General features: G+C 57.2%; 5 protein-coding genes across 5 annotated transcripts; 3 read left to right on the top strand and 2 right to left on the bottom strand.

The window, feature by feature from the left end:
- Positions 1 to 489: 489 nt before the first annotated feature.
- N657DRAFT_643965 (t-SNARE) lies at positions 490 to 1993 on the bottom strand. The gene is made up of 4 exons (XM_062792658.1): positions 1026 to 1993; positions 904 to 969; positions 746 to 851; positions 490 to 688 (listed from the first exon to the last, which is right to left on the bottom strand). Exons 1-4 carry the CDS (start codon positions 1766 to 1768, stop codon positions 650 to 652), a joined length of 954 nt encoding a protein of 317 aa, XP_062648910.1. The 5' UTR covers positions 1769 to 1993; the 3' UTR covers positions 490 to 649.
- A 946-nt stretch (positions 1994 to 2939) lies between these two features.
- Positions 2940 to 6901, top strand: N657DRAFT_356081 (uncharacterized protein). The gene is made up of 2 exons (XM_062786949.1): positions 2940 to 3122; positions 3191 to 6901. The coding sequence occupies exons 1-2, from the start codon at positions 3079 to 3081 to the stop codon at positions 6657 to 6659; spliced, it is 3513 nt and encodes a 1170-aa protein (XP_062648909.1). The 5' UTR covers positions 2940 to 3078; the 3' UTR covers positions 6660 to 6901.
- Positions 6902 to 6929: 28 nt separating this feature from the next.
- Positions 6930 to 7929, top strand: N657DRAFT_356056 (uncharacterized protein). Its single transcript, XM_062786948.1, has one exon. The coding sequence runs from the start codon at positions 7200 to 7202 to the stop codon at positions 7821 to 7823; it is 624 nt and encodes a 207-aa protein (XP_062648908.1). The 5' UTR covers positions 6930 to 7199; the 3' UTR covers positions 7824 to 7929.
- Positions 7930 to 8034: 105 nt separating this feature from the next.
- N657DRAFT_679914 (uncharacterized protein) lies at positions 8035 to 13446 on the top strand (the record flags this gene model as incomplete). The annotated part of the gene is made up of 1 exon (XM_062796226.1): positions 8035 to 13446. The coding sequence occupies one exon, from the start codon at positions 8035 to 8037 to the stop codon at positions 13444 to 13446; it is 5412 nt and encodes a 1803-aa protein (XP_062648907.1).
- Positions 13447 to 14499: 1053 nt separating this feature from the next.
- On the bottom strand, positions 14500 to 16856 carry N657DRAFT_655230 (uncharacterized protein; the record flags this gene model as incomplete). Its single annotated transcript, XM_062794583.1, has 3 exons — positions 14500 to 14708; positions 14850 to 16632; positions 16833 to 16856. The coding sequence occupies 3 exons, from the start codon at positions 16854 to 16856 to the stop codon at positions 14500 to 14502; spliced, it is 2016 nt and encodes a 671-aa protein (XP_062648906.1).
- Positions 16857 to 20004: the final 3148 nt, after the last annotated feature.

Here is a 20004-nt window from a genome sequence, read left to right as displayed (position 1 = left end):
ACCTGGGGATGCCACCGATTCTTGAAAGAGGTCCATCTCGATATTGACGACCAGTAGTTTTTGCCAGCCGACGTGGACGTTCATGTTTTTCCAACTCCCATATCCACGGATAGTGATGATGAAGAATCTCGAGAGCCAACGATTTCCTGCCCGTAGGTAGTTGGGGAGCAGGAGCGTGTTTTCGTTGACATGCCCCTCATCCATCACTGCCGCGGGGTGGTGGTGGGGTGATGGGTCGTATGCCTTTCTGGACAAGCCAAAGAGTCCTGATTGGCGGAAAATTGTTCCGCTCTTGAAAGAAACGGGCTTGGCCTGTGAGGACCATGAAAATGCCCAGACGACTCTCAGTAGGCTACGTTCGCATTTATATGGGTCATATGACACAAAACGACTCGAACCCAGTCTTAGAACCGATCTGGTCCCAGCCGAGATGATCGCATTGCCAGATTCCACAGCGTTCCTCTACACTGCCATCTAATCAATACGAAACACAAGTACTCCTCCGATGCGTGGAGAGAAAAAGATAGCTCGACCAATGCGTTCCTAGTCGGTATTACGAAAGTGTACCATGGGATAGTCTATGAAGACGCCGCCGCGGGCAGTAACAAGAAAAGGACCGTACAAGAAAGGGAAACAGCATGCTGTTCATTTACCCGGCGATCAACACCCAGAGCAGGAAAAAGACCATCTGGTTGCAAGTGTCAGTCGGTCTACCAGGGTGAGAAAGGTGCAGCGGAGGACATACTAGGACACCAAACATCTTTGCTATCAGCCACCGGTTGCCCGAGACGCGAGACCAGTATTTGAGCAGCTCTTTCTGCGCCCCCTCGACATTGTCCACAACATCTTCCCTGGGAGAGAGTTAGCTGAGAGATACCTGCTAAGGGGGTCTCCTGGTCGTACGTGTTTGCGTCGATGCGCTGAATCATCTCAGATTGTTCGCTGACCATGGCAGCAAGTTGTCCAAAACTGCAGATGCAAGTCAGTCTTCGTCCCGAACCCGAGTGCTTGATGCCTGTGCTCACATTGATCCAAGTTCATGGATGGTCGATTCAATTGCTTCGATGGCCTGCCCCCGTTGTTGAATGTATGTGTTTTGGCCCTCTTCCATCATCTGCAACTGCAACTGCTGATCCCCGCCCATGGGATTGAGCGAGATGAGGTCTGCGCCGGGCGAAGGAGTAACCCCCCTATTTGGGGTGGCGTATAAAGGGGACGCTGACGGCGGTAAGGATGAGTGGGCGTGCTGTCCCACCGTTGACACAAACGCCTCGGTCCGTGACCTTGAAGCCTGAATGTTCTTTGTCCTGATCTCCAAGACGTCCTTGAAGTTCGCGCTCACGTCGCCTAGCTTGCCCTGTAGCAGCAGCAGGATATTCTTGTTATTTTCCCCTTCCTGGTCCGGCTTCGGATGCAGACGCTTCGATAGTGCTTGAAGATTCCGGATGTCCTCGTTCAGGCGGGATAGGTCTTGTTTTATAATGAATGTCAACTCGTTTACCTCGACCGGGTTGTCGTCAAAGAGCGATCTCTTCTTGGCCAGCTGCGCCAGCTTCTGGAGCTTTCCCATCGTCGCTGATATCCCCCTGCCAATTTCCGCTGCTTGCCGCGCAAATTCTGACCGTCGTGGTTGCGCGCCTCCCGCTGCCGCGCTTCTCTGGCCATCGTTGAGGAGCCGTTGTGATGCCGGCTTGGCAGCCTGCTTCCGCTGGGCAGCTGTGAGGATTTGGCGGAATTCCTCCGTGCGGTCATTGATCGCAACGGCCATTGCGGCGGGAATATCCTATTGTGGCGCGCTGGCAGACAGATGTCAAGCGCGCTCACTGGGCAACTCGGCAGATGGCTGTTCTTAATGGGAGTCAGGAGGTGTGACAGGGCGCCAAGTACGGTCGGCTCCGAGGGACAGTTTGTGCAACACTTTGAAGGGCGAGACGAGAGTAGAGAATACCGGGAATCTTGCGCGAATGTAGGCAGGTGTCGATGGCGGTGCTAAGTCGCAGAGATGACAATGTCAGTCCTCCGTATCGGTACTTTGAGGGATACGTGGTGTTGTTTCGCCCAATGGCGCTTGGACCAATTCCAGTTTCATCAGACGGGCAAGTCGCCTGAGACCGGGACAGTGCATGCAGCGAGCGGGAACTGTGCTTATTACTGTGGTCTTGAAGAACAAAGCCACCTTACGGATATACCAGTTCATCTATTAGCCTCAGCGGATTGCCTACCTACCTACTTAGCTCGAGTCCTCGAAGGTATCTATGTAGATCGGTAAGTACAATTCATCTCAGGCTCCGCCGCATCCGTTGGTAGTGGATATTGTGGCAGAGTCCGTAGGAATTCCCGTCCCGTGCCTCACTTCTTGCCGGTCATCGACGTTGCACGGCCGCCGGTACTGACTGTGTACGGAGTACGATTCAACGAACGGCCATCAGCCTGCCCAATCATCTAGACGTTATCAAGGCACAGATGAATTCATTTCTGCTTGTTTTGGGTTCAAGTTCGCTGCAAATGCATGCCCGCAAGCGACAAGTTCACGACGTGTTCAAGAGTTCCGGAGGTTTGCCCCTTCAGAACCCTTCAGATACCCCGGACGAAGAGACGAAGCCAAACACCTGGCGCCGATGTGGCGCATGCTGCTCTCAGATGCAGATCGTCTTGGCACCACGACGACTTGACGTGAGTTCACGATCCGTCCCTGAAATCCGGGTTCCACTCAAAGCTCCAACTGGGCTTGTGGGGACACCTCGGAGCCAGACAACGCTCATTCTGCCGTCTGCCCCTAATAAACGTGGCTCAGTTTGAAGAATATCAACAACACGTATACGGAGTACAGCTTAGAGCCACGCGTATCTTCTGATCTCCCGGGACCGCCCTTGCCGCTAATCTGGCTAACCCGGGTCGCTGTCTATCCAACTTTAGACCGCCGTCTTTTGCCGCCCGGTGCCGAGCCAACCTGCAGCCGTGCAACGTCGAGGCCGCGCCCCTCTTTGTCACCTTCGAGAATCGAGCTCGAGTCGAGCGAGAGTCTAAAACCCGACCGCAACGCATGAAGTCTCCCGATTGTGATACAACACTACCGCCATGGATGGTTCATACGGAAACATCTTCCCCACAAGCAGGGGCATGTCCGTTCCCCTTTTCCCTGCAAGCCAGCATCAAGCCCACGTCTCTAACCATGACCGTTGTGAAACAGGTCTCCCAGCGCACCCCCACCGAGTGGTAACCAGTACAAAGTAAATGTAAATCGCCAGAAGACGAAGAAATGGGCAAACTTCAGACCGCAAAACTATGACGGCGACGATTGGGGCGACGATTATGACGAGCCAGCACACGAGCCGGAGCCTCCACCGCCGCCGAAGCCTATGGGCCCCCGACAGCCCGCGGCGCACTCTCCCACCGCCCGGCCATTTCAGCCCGTTGGTTCTCCACCTTTGCGGACACATACTCAGCCGTACGCAGTCCCGGCCTCGGCAAGGCCAGGACAGGCCCCGACCGTCCCTGGACCACCGTCCATGGCCAGTGGGACTCCGTGGAAGGCAACCGAGGCATTCGAGTCGTCACCGCCTAGTGCTCAGGGAGACTCTCAACCACACACCATCACCGACGCGACGCACCCCTCCCCTTCTCCTCGAAGTCCTCATCAGCTTCCCTCACAGGTTCCGACCCGTAAGGGCAGCATCGACCCAGATGATGCGGCGGATGCTCTCGAGAACATGAAGCAGTCAGGCTTCGACCCCAGACCAAGCGACAACTCAAGGTCATGGATGGAAACAGGGTCGGCATCACCTCGAAGCGCCGCAGGACTGCTGGTTTCGTCCGACAAGCCGATTTCGCTTATTCGTCCGGCTGAGGTATATAAGCGGATGGAGGATGAGAGGCTCAAAGGTCGTCTTCCGCCCGGAACTGGCGGGTCAGCCGCGGATAACGCTGGAGCTCGGACCGGCGAATCGCTTGTTTCAGAGATTCAGCTACAAGGCGATCCTCCAAACCGTCCGCTAGGCTCACCGGACACGGAGGACTCCCGCACAGGTCGGACTCTGCAACCTGCCTCTGGTCTGACCTCAATTGCTGAAAGGCAGAGCGAGTATGGTATTGAGGGGCTTCTCGCCAGTTACGGCGGCGAGGGAAACGAGGCTGAACCTCCCTCATCGGAAGAACAGAAGAGACTTGCTGAGTCGCAAAAGTCTGTTCAGCCTCTTTCTCTTGAGCACATCCGGCGTTTTTCTACGAGCCCTCAATTGCCTGATTTGACTCGCATGTCGAGTTTTGGCGAAGATCTTTTCTCGTCCAGCTTTTTCCCTGCATCAGGACTACGCTCACCTGTTTCCGGCAGTATGCAACTCCCAACATTGGGCGAAGACATACCGAAGTCCAGTAAAGCGACTGCAGCTGAAGCACAACCTCCAGCTCAATCAACCGGCCTTGCTACGACAAAAAGCATGGTCTCGAATACGGCAAAGGATGCCAATTTCACCCCCGAAAAGGGAACGTCGCAGCCTGCTTCCAGCGCCAGTGGAATGGCCGATCATGCAGTGTCTTTGCCGCCGAATGTACCCGAAAAGGATCAGCCCGTCGAGTTGCCGTCGCACGAGGTTGCAGCACAGATGGTTTTCAGAAATCCTGAGCAGCAAACACCCGCTGAAGACGCAGAACGGGAACCGGCATCGCGCAATGAGGACCGGCCAGCTACCCTGGCAACCAGACCGCACATGCCCGGCGGCTGGGTTACTGAGACTCCTGCGACGCCTCTGGACGTGGCCGCATCTCCCGCAGCCAGATCGCCCATGCCAGGCAACTTGGTTACTGAAACCCCATCGACCCCTCCAGAGGTGCCACCATCTCCAGCCACTAGCGCTGCCCATGAGAAGCCAGGCAAGGCGTCTGCGGTCGAAGGTGTACCCGGGGTTGACGCCCGGCCCGAGTCTGCTTCACTGAAGGCGTCCGATTCTCGGGGATTGGAACCCGAGGTTGGGGTGGCGAGCGACGACGGGGTCATCAACGCTCCCAATTCCGCGACGTTGGATCCAGCCTCACCACATCGCCCTCCTCCGCTTGGAAATGCAAACCCGGCTTTGGATACAAAGTTCAACATGGGCTCCCACAATTCCCCAGTCAAGGTTGCGGATCGCAAAGCATCGCCCGATCCTGAAATCCAGGCCGTTGACACCAGCAGCCCAATACCAGCGAGCTCAATAACTGAGAAGTCTGAGATCACTCCCACAGCGCCATTGAACCCTCGTCGAGGAACGCCAGACGACAATGCCACTGGGCATCCGGTTCTGTCTCAGCCGCCCATCACGAAAGAGCCAACGAGGGACGCAGAGACGCACTCCCCGGTCAAAGACAGCGACAAGTTGAGCGAAGAGATTATGAAGTCACTGAGCCCTGTACAGTCAGGCAGCGGATTCTTAGACACGGCTGAGGTATCTATTGCCGCTTATCACGCTGCCGCAGCAGAGCGTACGCGTGAGAGCAGCTATCTTGGAGATGTCTATGGCGACTACTGGGCGGCGACCGAGGACAAGGTTGAGCCAGGCCTGCCCACGATCATCAAGGCAGTTGACACTGGAAAAACGGGACGGAATCCATTGCCGATCCCAATCAAGGATTCTGCAGAATGCCTATCCGTGCCCCCTGGCATGGTCGGCTTAAGCAGCTCTTTCGCCCCAACCCAGGTAGCACAGGCCAAAGTTTCCGACCTTCACCCTGAGAGCTCAGGTAGAGCTGATGAGCTTGAGACACGCTTCTCATGGGAGGCTGGGCATCAGAGACCAGCGCCGGCGACCATCTCGTCTCCGGCGACCGTATCGCCTCCCGATACCGGTCCGCCGCTTCAAACAGGTCAGTTGGCTGAGCTCGATTCTGGTGCCGAGAATGCGTCTCCATTGCGGGCGGAGCTAGGTGTGTCGACGATCGAGACGCCGCAACCTTCTCCAGGCCCGGAAGTACTGAAATTGGCGGACGAGCTGAGAGCCGAGTCCGCTCCCGAGTTCAATCCGGAGGGGGCACCTGCACCAATGCCAATTCCCGACCGTCTGACACAGCCATCACCGCTCTCAGACATCATGGAACCCCAGGGCGGAGATAAACGGCAGTCGCTGGCAGAAGAGAAGATCGTGCTTCAGGAATCATTACACGCCGGCTCCACGCCTCCGCCTTTGGAGCAGCATCCCGCCTTTGCGCGAAACCACGAATCCCGACTGGCTGAAAATCCAAGTGCTCCATCACCCAAGAACATAGTCGGATTCCGAAACATCATGGAGATGCCGTCGACGGCAGAGCGCATCAAACTTTACAATGAAACGCGATGGCAGTTTGCTGCGGTCAACACGGGCTTGGAGGAGTGGCTGAGGGAGATGATGGCCAGGCATCCGGAGCATGCCAGTACCCTAATGTCGAGTCAAGGGACAGCGGCGATGGTGGCGCATGCCCAGCAAAGCGGCCACGGAGCGACAGCACAGGCATCTCAGGGGGCTGGCCAGAGCCTGAGGGCACCGGGACACTTGCATATACCGCACCTTCAACACGGCTTGAGCGGGCTCGGGCATTCGAGCAACCAGGTGGGGACGAAGAGCAAAGAGCTCTTGATGGCGGCGGGCAAGGCCGGGAAGGGTTTGTTCAGCAAGGGGAGAAACAAGCTTCGGGGGGCGGGTAATTTGTAAAGCGGACATCTGCTCTGTACAGCGTTTGATTTGCGTTGGGCGACACGGCAATGGCTTGGCTTGAGTTCGTGGTATTTGATGTGGCGGAGAGGCCACCGGCTTTCTCTAGCTATTTGTTTTCAAGGTACAAATGGCAATGGCCGCAATGCCCTCCTGGGTATTCCTGGCGCTGGGTTTGGGCAAGCAAAGTGGCATAGCGCGTCTCTTGACTGGCGAGATTGGGAAGGCCACTCATGGTGCTCTTGTTGCTCGTTATGGGTCCGCAGGAGGCTGTGACTCTGGCTTGGCAACCTTTCCCGTAAGGTAAAGCCCCCTTCATTAGCCAGCCGAGCCAGGGCGGGATAACGTTAACGTTGGAGGATGATCCGTTTCTCCACACAGGAGCGAGCCAAGCAGCATGGGGACGGAATCCAACATCCCCACTTCCTGCCAGCAACATATAACTACACGTGTACTTTGGTATCCGTAAATTCGGCGCAACCAAAGCAGCAACTTGAGATTATCGATAAGTTGCAAGTGCTCAGCAGCAAATAGTGTACCATGAAACCATCAAGGGTAGAATTCTTGATCAAACCCAAGTTCATAGCCTCCTGGTTTCCGCGAGGTCAAGAAGTCCTCATTCAGGCTGCCACTTGCCCACTTCAGCCCCGTCAGCGAAAGGAGTTAGCGGCAGGTGCTGCGCCCTGGCCTGACCAATCCCCATCAGGCACTCCTTCATGTTCCATCTGGGCCCGGGGACCCTGGTGCCTCCCCGCGAGCCGGGGTTCAGAATTCAGACGCAGCCATTTGGCCTGTCAAGCAACCCCAATCTTGATGAGGCTTGGAGCTGTCCCCAAACCTCGACCGCGCGTCTTCTTCATTTCCTCCAGAGAGATCTGGGCTGTCACCTCAATTCACTTGCCGCTGGCGAGCACGCACTGCCCTAACCCCCCTCCGAGCGACAGAGAGCGAAGCCAAGATACCGCTCCTTTGCGCAATTGTTTTGCCGTCGAATTGCGCGCGCTGACAGCCGCAGTTGAGCTCTCAGCTGCACTGCTGCTAATCGCGGCATCTCATCGTGAGGCTCTGGCACCGCCCGCGCACGCTCGGCCGAAGTGGACGGAACCAGTCTTGGTCTGCCATCTTGGAGGGCACGTCGAGCTTCACAAGAGGCCGACGGCTTGATTTGTTTCCGCGTGTCGACGGAGGGGCTTACCTCCCGACGACCTGAATGTGCTGAAGGCGGTAATCGCGCAACACATCGGCACAGGCGTGGCCGCACAAGTTGACCCCGAGCCACCCGACAGCCGGCGACACAAACGAGGCCTGACCGCCGGACAAGACTTGTAACGAGGAGGCCCAGAATATCCCACTCCGGGCCGTCAATCCCGAATCCATGGCTGCATACACACAGAACCCGAACTTCAAGCCGCTACCGCCACTGGACAGCTACCCTCAGGGGAGTTACTCACAGGGTCATCAACTTCAGTACCAGCATCAGCAACACCATTTGCAACAGCAATCCGGCCCTGATGGCGTCCAGCGGACCCCTTCGTTCGTAGGACTGCCCCCTATCCGACGCGAGTCCACGTTTGGTTCTTCGCTTGGCCTGACGGCAGAAGAGTTCTCGGCCAGCGACAACAGCACCGAGGGCGCCTCCCAGCAGCAGCAAACCCAGCAGTCCCAGAAGCTTAACTCCGCACCCCGGGGAGGTTCGACGCAACCAGCCATGGCCCCACCTCAGCAGACCGGCCATCAGTTCATGCCTACCTCGCAACCCTCTAGCCAGTTCGTACAACACGTCTACCGGCCAACTCAGGGTGCTCAAGCCTCTCAAGCTGGTCAGGGGCCGGCACCGCAGGGCCAGACATGGCAGCTGCAGGGTCAGAATGCCGGACAGACCCACGGCTTCCCGAATGCCGCCTTCCAGCATGCTGCCATGCGCGGCCAGGGGCACGCTCAAGCACCCGCGAGAGCGTTCGGCCCGGCTTCCGCGACCGCCCACCCAGCCATGAATGGGTCGGCACAGCATATGGCTCAAGGACAGCAATTCGCACCCGCTGGCGGACGTCCCATGATGGTCCCTCCCCATATGTTTCCTGGTAACCTGGCTCAAAGGTTCCATCCCCAGGGCGGCGCCTGGACTCCGCAGGAATCACATTTGTCCGAACCTCTCCAACCTACGAGCCGCCACCGCCACTCGCCAAGTAATGCGTCGTCACAGCAGCAGCAGCCTTTCTATGGCTTCGATAAGGAGACCGGCCTGCCCGCGACCACCCCCACGATTCAGCGGCAGAAGCCCTCGCAATCCCCGCAGGCCCCGCAGGCCCCGCAGGCCCAACTGCCCCATCAAAACCAACAAATCCAGCAGGCCGGGGCTCAACAGGCGCAACCGGCTACGGAGACAGAGGCAACGAATCATCGGAGCCCGGCTACTCAGCAGCAACCCGACGGAGCTGCCTTGGCCCGGTTGCAATCCCACCAGTCCCATCAGGGCGATCTGGCGCGGCCCGGTGTTGCACCCAATTCCGAGGACGGACAGGGCAAGCGCAACTCGGGCGTTTTTGCCAGCCTCAGGGGCCGGCTTGGTGGCGGTCACCCAGATGGGCGCCATGGCTCCGAGAGCGGGCCCAGACCCCAGGCTGTTGACGGCGATGCCGCGTCCATGGCGAGCATTGTGTCCGAGGAACCACAGCGGGGGAACCCGGTCTTTGGTCCGAAGGGCGGAGTGCATACACCGGACAGCCTCTCTTATAGCCAAAGCAAAGACAGTGTCGTTGCTCATGGGCCCGGAACGCCTCTCGGCGAGCGGATGCAATCTGCTCAGCCTTCCCAGTTTGCCCCCCCCGGAAGAAAGCCCACTGGTTTCTTCCACATTGGTTCCCACAACACGCCCATCCAGCCGGGCGGCCAAGCTCGCCCTGACATGTCCCGGACCTCTACGTCTACCAATGCGACGGAGCATAAGCACGCCGGAAGCACTGGCGGTCCCTCAAAGAAGCGCTTCTCGGCCCTCAAGGATGTGTTCCACCGCTCGTCTCCTCGTGAGCCCAAGACTTCTTTTACCGTAAGGATGCCCCCCCAAACATCCCCTCAGGGCCCGCCTCAGGGGTTACCTCAGGGTCAGTATCAGAGCGGTTCTCAGGGTCCAACTCCGCCTGCTGGACCTAGCCCACAGTCGGGCCCAATGAATCTCACTGAACCTCAGCTCAGTCCGAGCAATGCTTCACTTGCTCCTCCTGCCCCCACTTCCGCTCCCGCCCCTGCATCGCAGCCAGACGCGGCAAGTGGGCAGTCGGCGGCCGGACAAGAGCGCATCGCTCCTGTCACTCTTCTCAAGCATCCTGGCTATGGCCCCCCGCCCATGCAGCCTCCACAAGGTCACATTCCGAATCAAAACCAAGGTCGAAAGCCGAGCGGAGGCGTTTTTGGGTTTTTGAGGGGTCGGGCAGATTCCAAGTCCCAGGAAACGCCGCAACCTCAGGGCTATCCCTTCGGCTCGGGACAGTATACGGCATCCCCTCCTGGACAGCGTCCGATCGCGGGACAACAGTATGGCATGCGTATGCCTCTGGGCCCTGATGGCCGGCCGCTTACAGGCACTGGCCAACAAGCATACTCAGGACAGTTCCCACCACAGGCGCATTTCATGCAACACGGTCCTCCCGGCACCGCCGATTCCTTTCAGTCACGAGGTCCGGGGGAAGGTCAACGTCCCGCAATGCCGTCGCCACAGCAGTCCGCAACTGAAGGCCAGGGGCCAGGTGTGCAGGCTACCGGTCAGAGGCCGCCAATGCCGACGCAGCCAACTCAGTCATCGATCCAAACACAGCCAGAGAACAAGCTGGAGCAGGATCAGCAGCAAGGCCCCTCAACCACGTTCCGTCAGACTCAGCAACAGTCGACGCCGCAACAAGAACCGGCCAAGCCTGTTGAGCCGACCCCTGTCGCATCTACCGTGGACTCGCCTGTCTCGCAACATTCCCAGACAGCGACTCAGTTTGCCATCGAACAAGCGCGGTTCCAAGCCGAATCTCCAGTCAGCATGAGGCAACCATACGCGGCGCCACAGATTGGCCAGGATCAAGCGTATCGCCAGACGCCTGGCGTCCAGAACGCCGCTCCGACTCCCGCTGAGCAAGCTATCTCTCAGAAAATTCAGCCACCGTCTATTTCTGCAACTGATCGATCTGCGGCACAGGGTACTGACTCCGGAGATGTCGGTGTTCAGCGACCAGTTTCCCCTGTGTCGCATGCTCAGATCCCTCTCTCCGGTATTCCGGGCGAGCAGATAGAACGCATGGCGCCGGCTACAGGCGCTCGAATGCCAAGCGTGGAAACCAGGGCGCCCTCGCGTCAGTCACCCACAACTGCTTCGCCAGGACAAAATGCTCCGCCATCGGCTTCGCCTCCGGGCTCGACACCTGGACACTCGGTGGAAGCCTCCAGGCCGTTTCAGATGCCTCCGGGTCAGATTGCGAATCAATTTGGCTTCAGGCCGGGCCAACAAGGAGCCGGGCAAGGATATCCTGCTGGCCAAGGCCCCTGGACGGCGCATCAGCCCGAAGCTGCGGTCCCTCAGTTCCGCCAACAGTTTACACCGGGCACCACCCGTCCGAACGGCGTCCCGATGAACGCTCCAGCGAAGGAGAAGGAGAAGGACCAGAGCACATTCTCCAAGCTGTTGTTCGGTGGCAAGTCCTCGACCCCGGTAGCACCTGCACAAAAGGCCGAGAAAGAGAAAAGCTCCAAGCCTTCGCTCATGAACGCATTCAAGCGTAAACAGTCTGACTTGGGGCCTGCAAGCCAGATTGCCCCCGGCCGGCCCCCTCAGGATCAACCCCCTGTGGGAATGGGCTCATTTGGCGCGAAATCCCAGCCCAAGTCTCAGCAGCATGAGCAGCATCAGCAGCATCAGCAGCATCAGCAGCATCAGCAGCATCAGCAGCATCAGCAGCATCAGCAGCATCAGCAGCATCAGCAACAGCAAGGACTAGGCCCGCGTCCCGGTATGATGGCCCAGCAATCGAATCCTCAACAGGGCGTTCCTGCTGCCGCTCAGCTTCAGGTGCAGGGACAGCCCCACCCCATGATCGGTGTCCCCATCAGCCAGCACCCTCGCGAACAAATCCGTCCGCCAGTGCAGGAACCCAAGTATGACCAAGTCCCGATTCCGGCTGGGTATGGGTATGTTCACGGCGAAGGGCGAGTGGCTCCTGCTCCGGCGCATATCTTCGTTGGCTCCGGTCTGCCCGCCGGGCCAGTCGTGCAACCGGGTTTCCCCCATCAGCAGTGGGTCCAACCTGGTGCTCCGGTTGCCCAAGGTGCTCCTGCTGGTGTAGTTGCTCAGCCGCCCGTGCTCCAACCAGCCAATGGGCCTCAGACGGCGTTGACCTCCCAGGTTGCTTCGAGTCCCATGTCCCAGACTCCTGCTCCCCAAGCTGCGGACTCTGCTAAGCAGGGACACGTAGGTGATGCTGAGAAGGGCGAGCGGAGCTCTTCTCCGGCCGATGTCCAGGCGGTCCAGCAACCCCAGCCGGCGCTGGCAACCGCTGTCACTCGTCCTGATGAGGTTTCACCTCAATCATCTACCTCAACACCCGCCCCACAGGGCTTTGAGCCCAGCATCTCGCCACCTGAGGAACAAGCCCAGCCCCGGGTGGAGCCGGCTCGCTCGCGTATCCAAGAGAACAGCGTTTCTCCGCCACCCCAAGCTCAGTACACGGCTCCTGCGCAGTCTTATCGCTCGCCAAATCCGCCCATCACATCAGAAACGAGGCAGCTGCTCCATGGTAGGAATGTGAGCGAGGATGGCATCGCATCGCTCCCGTCGCAGCGGCCCGGGCGCATGCAGTCCCCGGCTTCCGACGCCGCTTCGACGACTGCAACCAGCTTGACCCCCCTCCCTGCTAACGCGTCCCCAAGACCGCAGCCCACGCCGGGATGGACAGTCAGTCCGATTCCCCCGGCGCAGGCGAATGCCGACGTGGGTCGAGACTCGGGAGCCGTGAGCCCCGAGCCGTCTGCTCGCGGTCTCTCGCCGGTCGCCGACAAGTTGACGACACCGATCCAGCGTGTTGCGGATGACAATATCTACGACGCGACGCCGCGTCAGTCGCAGTTCCCTGCCGAGCAGCAGCAGAAGCAGCAACACCAGCAAGCCCAGGCACAGTTCCAGCCACAGCCGCAGCCGCAGCAGAGTGACGTTGTTCATCAGCATTTCACCCAGCAGCAAACCCATTCCCGCGGCAGCGACGTCGCTAACGCCACTATCGTCATCAACGGCCAAGTCGGACCCAAGTCCGCGGGCCCCTCGCACGAAGTCACCCGGCCTTCACAACAACAACCAACCGTGTTACCCTCCCCACCGGAGCCGCCAGCGCACTCCGCATCATCCGCCCCGGACGCCGACCGCCACGACGACCAAGGGGATCACGACGATGACTTAGACTTCGACTCCGACATGGAATCCCCGGTGATCCAAGACGCGTCCATCGCGACAGTGCAGCAGGCCAACTCGAGCAGCACAGCCGCCAGCCCTACTGCTGTGAACGCAACGGAAGCGGCCAAGGACAGCGTCGCCATCTTTGAGCGGGCCAAGAAGAAGGCCGAAGAGCAGCGCGAGGCCGAGATACGGCGTGTGCTGGAAGAGAAGATCCCCGTATTTTCTCAAGAGGAGTTTGACAGCATGAGTGGTGGGGGGAAGAAGAGGGAGGAGGATCCGGTGCCGCAGATGAGTGCCACGAGTTATCCGGGACAGGAGTGGAATCCGTATGGGGAGGGAGGTTTTGAGGATTGGAATGAATGATCTACTTTTGGTTATTTATTGTTTTGGTTTTTGTTCTTGAAGCACATATTCTTCGCAAATCTTGTTTCGTTTCTTGGATTCTGGCCTTCTCTGAGCGAAGCGAAGCGATTGAGCAGGCAGTCATATCTTTGGGTCGATTCGGTTTGTTTGTGCCTCCTCGGTGCCCTTCCATCAAATACTTTCTTTACTTTGCTTGCTTTCTTTGAACCTCTTCTTGGCCATCTCATTTTGCAGTTACTCGGCAGATACTCGAGTCTTTTCCCTCTGTTGCTCTGCTGTTGTCTGTTGTAGTAGGCTCGCCCATACCCACGGGCAACTTGTTCTGTCGTTGATGTTGATAGCAAGACCACGGTATCCTCCACAACAACAGTCGAAGTATAACCGGTTCTCTGCGTCCTAATACGTACTCCTATTATTTTTGGCTATTCTAAATTAATTTCATGAGATGATGTGAAGGCGAGAACGGTATTGTGGTCACGACCAAACGTCATCTTGCTATCAGCTACCTTATATTTGCTCCTCTTCTCCCTCTCGTCTCCAGGGTGGCAAAAGTCCACTGCGGGCGAGCTAGAGGCATATGCCGACGAAGAAGAGACTCAAGCCGTTTCCACATAAAGAAGTCAAGGAACATTGATCCGACCCAGATGACTTTCAAAGAACTCGAGTAATCATCACTTAACCAACCGTCAAGTCATCTCGATTCTTGATCGTCATTAATACACATTATTAGCACTCAGTCCGCCGTTTCCAAAGACAAACGAGTCTAGATGCTCCACGCCCTAGTCCTACCCACCCAACCTTCCAGAACGCCATACTTTGATAAGAACGCTGTTCCCCGATTCAGCGAGAGAAAAGTGCCTTGGTTCAAACCCCAACCATGAAAACGCCCAAATGTATGCTCATCTATCACGAACCGGTTGACCCGTGTTGACGGGCAACACAAGATGTGAATTGGTACTATGGATACAGTGTATGAGTCTTGTAGTGGTATTGTTGAAGCGGTAGGGTATGACCCCAAACAACGTTCTGGTCTTTCTTTTCAAGTTGAATTCGTCAGGGAAAAGCACCCGGGATCTGATTCGGCGTCTCCAATTCTCCGGTGGATATCGCATCGGGTGCTTGATCGACGGAGCTTTCAACGCCAGGAATCGTGAATATCTCCTCAGCCACGGGCTCGTCAGCGAGAGCTTCATCCACACCCTTGGCCCTCGGCTGCCCAGTTGTTTCGGCAACTTGTTGCGGAATCGTTCCAGCAACAGGCTCTGAGGTCGTTTCGGCAATGTGCTGCGAGGTCGTTCCGGCCAATTGCTCCGAAGTCGTTTCGGCAACTCGCTCCGGATGTTGCTTCTCCGACGCGTTGAAAAGCTCGGATGGGCGCTTTGACCCAGGGGCCAGGGGCGAACCCTCATGGCTCGGCCTCGGGCTCTTGTCCGCCCGGAGGCTGGGCGCGACGCTCGAACTAGACGGGTGACGGCCGTGGCCTGCAGGCACGACGCCGCCGCCGATGCGGCTCCAAAACATCTGCTCGCGTAGGCGGACGCTCTCTTCCCAGGCGGCTTTCTCGGCGTCCTCGTCGTCGGCCCGCCAGTGGCCGTCCTTGACGATGCGGAGGAAGCCGAGGAACTCGCACGTCGACCGGACCCGGCCGAGACAGTACCTGCAGAGCGGGTACCCAACCTGGGTGGTGTCGGCCTCGCTGATGCGGAAGCGGTGGGTCCGAAGGTGCTCTTCGTCCTTGCGGGCTTCGCCGCAGAGAGAGCATGGGTGGAGCTCCGGCTTGATCACTCTGCCAAACCTACCCGTGGCTGTGGACGGAGTTGGCTCGACGACTAAGGACCCCTCGGTCATGGCGGTCAGCACACTGCGACGGGCAAGCCAGGAGAGCCCGGGCGCCGTGTCGAGTCTAAGGGTGGGTTCAATGTCCTCGGTGAGCACTCGCTTGTAGAACTTTGTCTCCTTGAGATGCGGATGGGGGACTGGAATCGTGGCAGACGAGCCACTGCTGCCAGACGACGCTGGCGTGTTGGGTGTCTGCGGTGACGTCGGGGGGGGGGTCGTGGAGGTGGCGAGAGAAGAGGTTGACCCAGTACCTGCCGGCGCATGTGAGGTGGCCGAGCCGAGGCCGATAGCTAGGGATGCCAGCCCAGAGCCAGAAGACCCAGAAGGGAGCGGAGGCGCTGAGAGCCTCTTTGTGGTGCGCAGAAGCTCCTTGAAATCGTTGCATGCCGCCAAGTCGGTCCGTAGAACGGGATGCAGGAGATGCGTGAAGCTGGTGGGATACGACGGAGACAGCGGCGCAGAGAGGTTATGGTGGCGCATTACAGCCGAGGAACCCGCAGCGTCCCGAGGATCGAAGCTTTCAACCCCTGGAGACGAAGGGAGAGTCGGCGGTAATTGTTCCTCCCTTTCGACGGTCATCTGCTCCATGACATGCTTGAGCTCAACCAGCTGCTCTTGATGAGACCGGAGAAGACCCTCCGTGTCGGCGAGCTGGGCTCTCAACTGGTCATTCCTGCGTTGCAAGGCTTCTTGCTCTGCGCGTGCCTCCTCCTTTGCCGAGATGACCATCTTGTTCGCTTCCTCGAAGAGGGCGGTTGTCAGGTTCTCGAGCTCTTGCTCAATCTTCTTTTTCTGCTGTTCCATGTCGAACCTCGCTCGCTTCTCCTCGGCGACGTTGGCCAAGAGTTTTGACTTCTCGGCCTCAAGTACCCTTCGCCTCACCCACTCATCGCCGGCGAGTACTGCGCTCTGCTCTGCCACCTGAGCTTCGAGCTGATGTATCCTGTCGCGAGCCTTCTCCAGTTCCAACCGAGCCGCCGAGAGGTTGTCGTCCAAGGTCGTCTGGTGGTTGATGGCATTGATGAGCTTCGTGCTGAGGGCGGCAACTTCGTCGTCGAGGTCCGGGTGGTGTGGTGTGGCCATAGTTTCTTCGCTGGCGGGACTCATGGCCCTGCTCCTGGGATCGGGTATTGTGCTCAAGTCATTGTCATCGTCGAGCGAGGCACGGATGAAGAATCTCTTGGGCTGTGGGGTCGTCGGGCGAGAACGAGCGATGTCGGCGGTCATGGACAGCTCGGTCGTGGAGTTGGACCTGGTGTGGGTTGACGAAGGCTTTGGGGAGGCAGACCTCAGGATGCTGGACAGTGATCGATGGTGGCCGAAGGCGGAGCGGGAATTAGTTGGAGACTGGTGAGGTGACCAGCCGGCCATGGCAACCATCCTTTGCCACTTCTGTTAGCAATTGCCATGTGACGCTTTCCAGTTTCTGGGATTCAATGGCGCGACTGCCCGCGCGGGCTTCAGCTCCGACCAATACAGTTACCACTGGGTCCCAATGACGAGCAGCGCGAAATTGGTATTTGGGTACTGTAGCAAAGAGCAAAGACGACGTGCACGTACGGGTAATCCATCTTGACGAGTTTGTGGCCGGACCATGCCAAAGCCTGGCGGGTCTTGACGCAAACAGAAAACCTTTCGCAGTCGCTCCGTCTCTGGAATTTTGGAGTTGGGCGGTTTGAGCGGGCTGCGTGAAGGAGGCGCGTTCTGATGCGTTGAGCAAGACACCAAGTTGGGTTCTGTCGAAAGAGTCGGAGTGGTGATTGAGGACATGCGTTGTCGATTCAGCAGTTACATGGAATCGATTGTTGTAGGGTTACAGGCGGTGGTAGAGACGACAGTGCCGAGCGCAGCGTCGAATGCGAAAGTGCCGTTACGGCGTAGGGTGCAAGTTGAGGGCCGGAGGAAGAGGCACCGGCGATTACGGGGTGCGTATGCGAGGATACGAGCGAGAGCACAAGCGATTGTTTGGGCCTTGGCTGACTTGGTAACCTGCAGCCATCGAGGATTCGAGAGCGGAGAGTAACAAGGGGCAGACCGTGTTGGGCTCCGTGATAGGCAAAGTGCTGGACACAGACCAGGATCGTGCAGCGTTTATTGGATCTCCACGTACGCTGCGCGCTACGGTTTTCTTGGATACGCAAGTAAGCCGATTTCAAAGAAAGTCGAACAGACATTTTGAATGCATCAATGAATGGCATTGACGTCCGAGTTCTGCAGTGGTTCCTTTTGGGCGTGTCGGCAAGGGCACGGCCATGGCGATTGCCCGTTGTGAGAACACCTCTGTGCTGCAATATGGAAGCCGTCGGTGGTCCGAGTTTTCCGTTCCGACCGATTTTCCGCACCGTAATCATTCGTAGTTCCACTTTCTGATTCAGCCAAATGCACTTATCAACGGATGGCAAGACCCAACTGATCTTCTTCCTCTGCTTGGTTGGACCGATCTAACTCCAAAGAGTGGATTTTACGCCTCACTAACTTTACCAATATTCCTTTTTTGGGCCCTTTTCCCCCAGGTTTCTTGTTTTGAGACAGGCGACAGTGTGACAACTCGCAGGCGCTTGGAAGGCCGGGACGAGACCGCTGATCGATCACTAGAAGATTGCGACCTGGGTGAGTTCATCTGGGATTATATCCCTCAGATGGTCGGCTTCAAGGCGTTGCAGCCAGTCAATATCAACAATATATCCACAGATTTCTCATGGGCAGTTGTTATCAACCTGCGCGACGACCAGGGTTTCAATCACAGTCCAGGCCATGTCCAACTTGAACGAGCCCGATCTGTCAGATCTGCCGAGCGCACCGGGGACGAGGATCGGTTGTTGAAGGCTTTACACGGAGCTAAAATTCGGATCTTACCCGGCGGCCATTCATGATCCCGGCGTTGGCCTCTTCGTGTGGACGTACGATACACGAGGTGGCAGTTAAGATCCATTGGCAATTCAGCTTTGGAGACGGGAACCGGTGTAGATTATTAATCTGGCAGTGGCCTTCCCCGCGCGGGCCCGAGTCATGAACCGCACCGCTGCAGCGTCTTCCCAGTCTCAGTTGCGAGCATCCGCTACCCAATTAGGAAATGTGGTGTTAGTTGTGGCTCCAATGTTGACCCCTCAGTAATAGTGCCACTACAATCATCTAACAACAACGAGCTATGTCTTGATTTTGGATTAAGGTCCAAGCTATAGTAGAAGTAATGGATATTCGGGTGGCTTCTCTTTGTCCCATTGAAGCTAAGCCGGTTGTTTGAATGGCCAACTCGCTGCCGGGATTTCCATGCCCTCAAGAAAACCGTGACAGCACAGAAAAGGAAAAAGATGACAATGCATGACTGTATCCGAATGATCGATGCACTGTGACGTGTGCAATCAGGTGTCTGGGAAGGGAAGTGATTGGCTGACAAGGCTGGTTCTGTCTTGCAGTTCCTGTTGAGTTGATGGCAACTCAAGATTTACAGTACCTACTGTAGCCAGCTTATTCAGGTGTGTCCGGATGTTGTTTTAGCGTGAAATACCAAGGCAAACTTTGGAATACTTCCTGTCTGCGGCCAGTCATAGAGACTACAGAGGCAGGTAACGATTGTAAACGAGACTCTGTCAAGAAAGTTTGCCGGCCTCCAATCTGCGATTTCCCGCATAACCAGGGTCTTAGAGATTCAAACAAACAGTGCCGAGTCCATCCGAAATATTCTCTTCGCTCTTCCCTTGTTCGTAAGCCATAATAGAGCACTGCTCCCAGAGTCTCAGGCTGTTCTCCTTCCTCTTGGGGGGTCGGTGTAATACTGTGATACCCGTGACCTGGAAAGCTCGGCCTGAGATGCCACAGAATCCTGTAAGGAGGTGTCATTGGTGTGCGAGCCTCCACTCCGGACATGACCCGCGCCACTGTATTTCACTAGCTTTAACTATGTCAAGCTACAACCCCAAAGTGAGAGATGGTCTGCCAAGCAACTTTACAACTACTTTTAGCTGACATGCTGTCCCCGAGTCTTCCGGGGCAGATCCTGACATTGACGCGTAGTGCCGGATACATTTGCTCACTCTTCCTTCATAGTGACACGATCTTTGATGGCCCGTAGCCGGTCGGGTCATCCTGGAAGGTCAAAGCCACCGGACCGATACGCAGCAACGGGGCGTTTCGTCGACTTCCAGGATGTCAGTGTAAGGTACTCTCTTCTGATAACCCATTATTTACCAATCCCGTTTGCAAAAAGACCAGTCCAAGGCGTCACTGTCGAATTACGGGTAAGCCGACGAGTCGAGCTGAGTCTTTAGCAGCCAATCTTCGCTTTGAACTCTGTGTCTCGCTGCGCAGTTAACATTCCATTGCTTCAAGCGTTACGTCGTCTCAGCCCTGTCGGACAATTTGGAGCATAGCTTATCTCTCGTTCACGAGTCAAGCACCGCACACGGCCCGGACTAGACCCAGGGTACCTTATCCACAACTCTTGATTTCTCAGCTCGCTTTGACCTCAACTTCCTGGCTCCTGGGCCAGAGGAACGTCAGACCAGGCCAACCATCATCGCCTTACCACAGTAAGAGGCCACCAAGAGCATCACTGGGATCATTCACATGTGCCCTCGCATTGCCGAGGTGGGCAAACGAACTGAACTCACCATGACCGAATCGGTTCAAAGGGACATGACTAGACCAACCCCGTGCCTTCATCTGGCCCCTCGCTAGGGTTTCAAGACGCGAGCCTTTTAGATGAGATGTCTCTTGTAG

Source organism: Parathielavia appendiculata (assembly GCF_033297405.1).
Source record: "Parathielavia appendiculata strain CBS 731.68 unplaced genomic scaffold N657scaffold_4, whole genome shotgun sequence".
NCBI lineage: Eukaryota > Fungi > Ascomycota > Sordariomycetes > Sordariales > Chaetomiaceae > Parathielavia > Parathielavia appendiculata.
Note: the sequence above shows the minus strand (reverse complement) of the source record. Positions and strands in the feature narration are given on the sequence as shown.

Excerpts from the sequence above, each read along its gene's own strand:
- N657DRAFT_643965 (XM_062792658.1), bottom strand. The coding sequence starts at position 1,768 with ATGGCCGTTGCGATCAATGACCGCACGGAGGAATTCCGCCAAATCCTC. Across the intron at positions 852-903 it reads CAGCGCATCGACGCAAACAC|GGAAGATGTTGTGGACAATG; the intron begins GTACGACCAGGA and ends ACTCTCTCCCAG. Across the intron at positions 689-745 it reads CAAAGATGTTTGGTGTCCTA|ATGGTCTTTTTCCTGCTCTG; the intron begins GTATGTCCTCCG and ends ACTTGCAACCAG.
- N657DRAFT_356081 (XM_062786949.1), top strand. The coding sequence starts at position 3,079 with ATGGATGGTTCATACGGAAACATCTTCCCCACAAGCAGGGGCAT. Across the intron at positions 3,123-3,190 it reads TTCCCCACAAGCAGGGGCAT|GTCTCCCAGCGCACCCCCAC; the intron begins GTCCGTTCCCCT and ends GTTGTGAAACAG.
- N657DRAFT_356056 (XM_062786948.1), top strand. The coding sequence starts at position 7,200 with ATGAAACCATCAAGGGTAGAATTCTTGATCAAACCCAAGTTCATAGCC.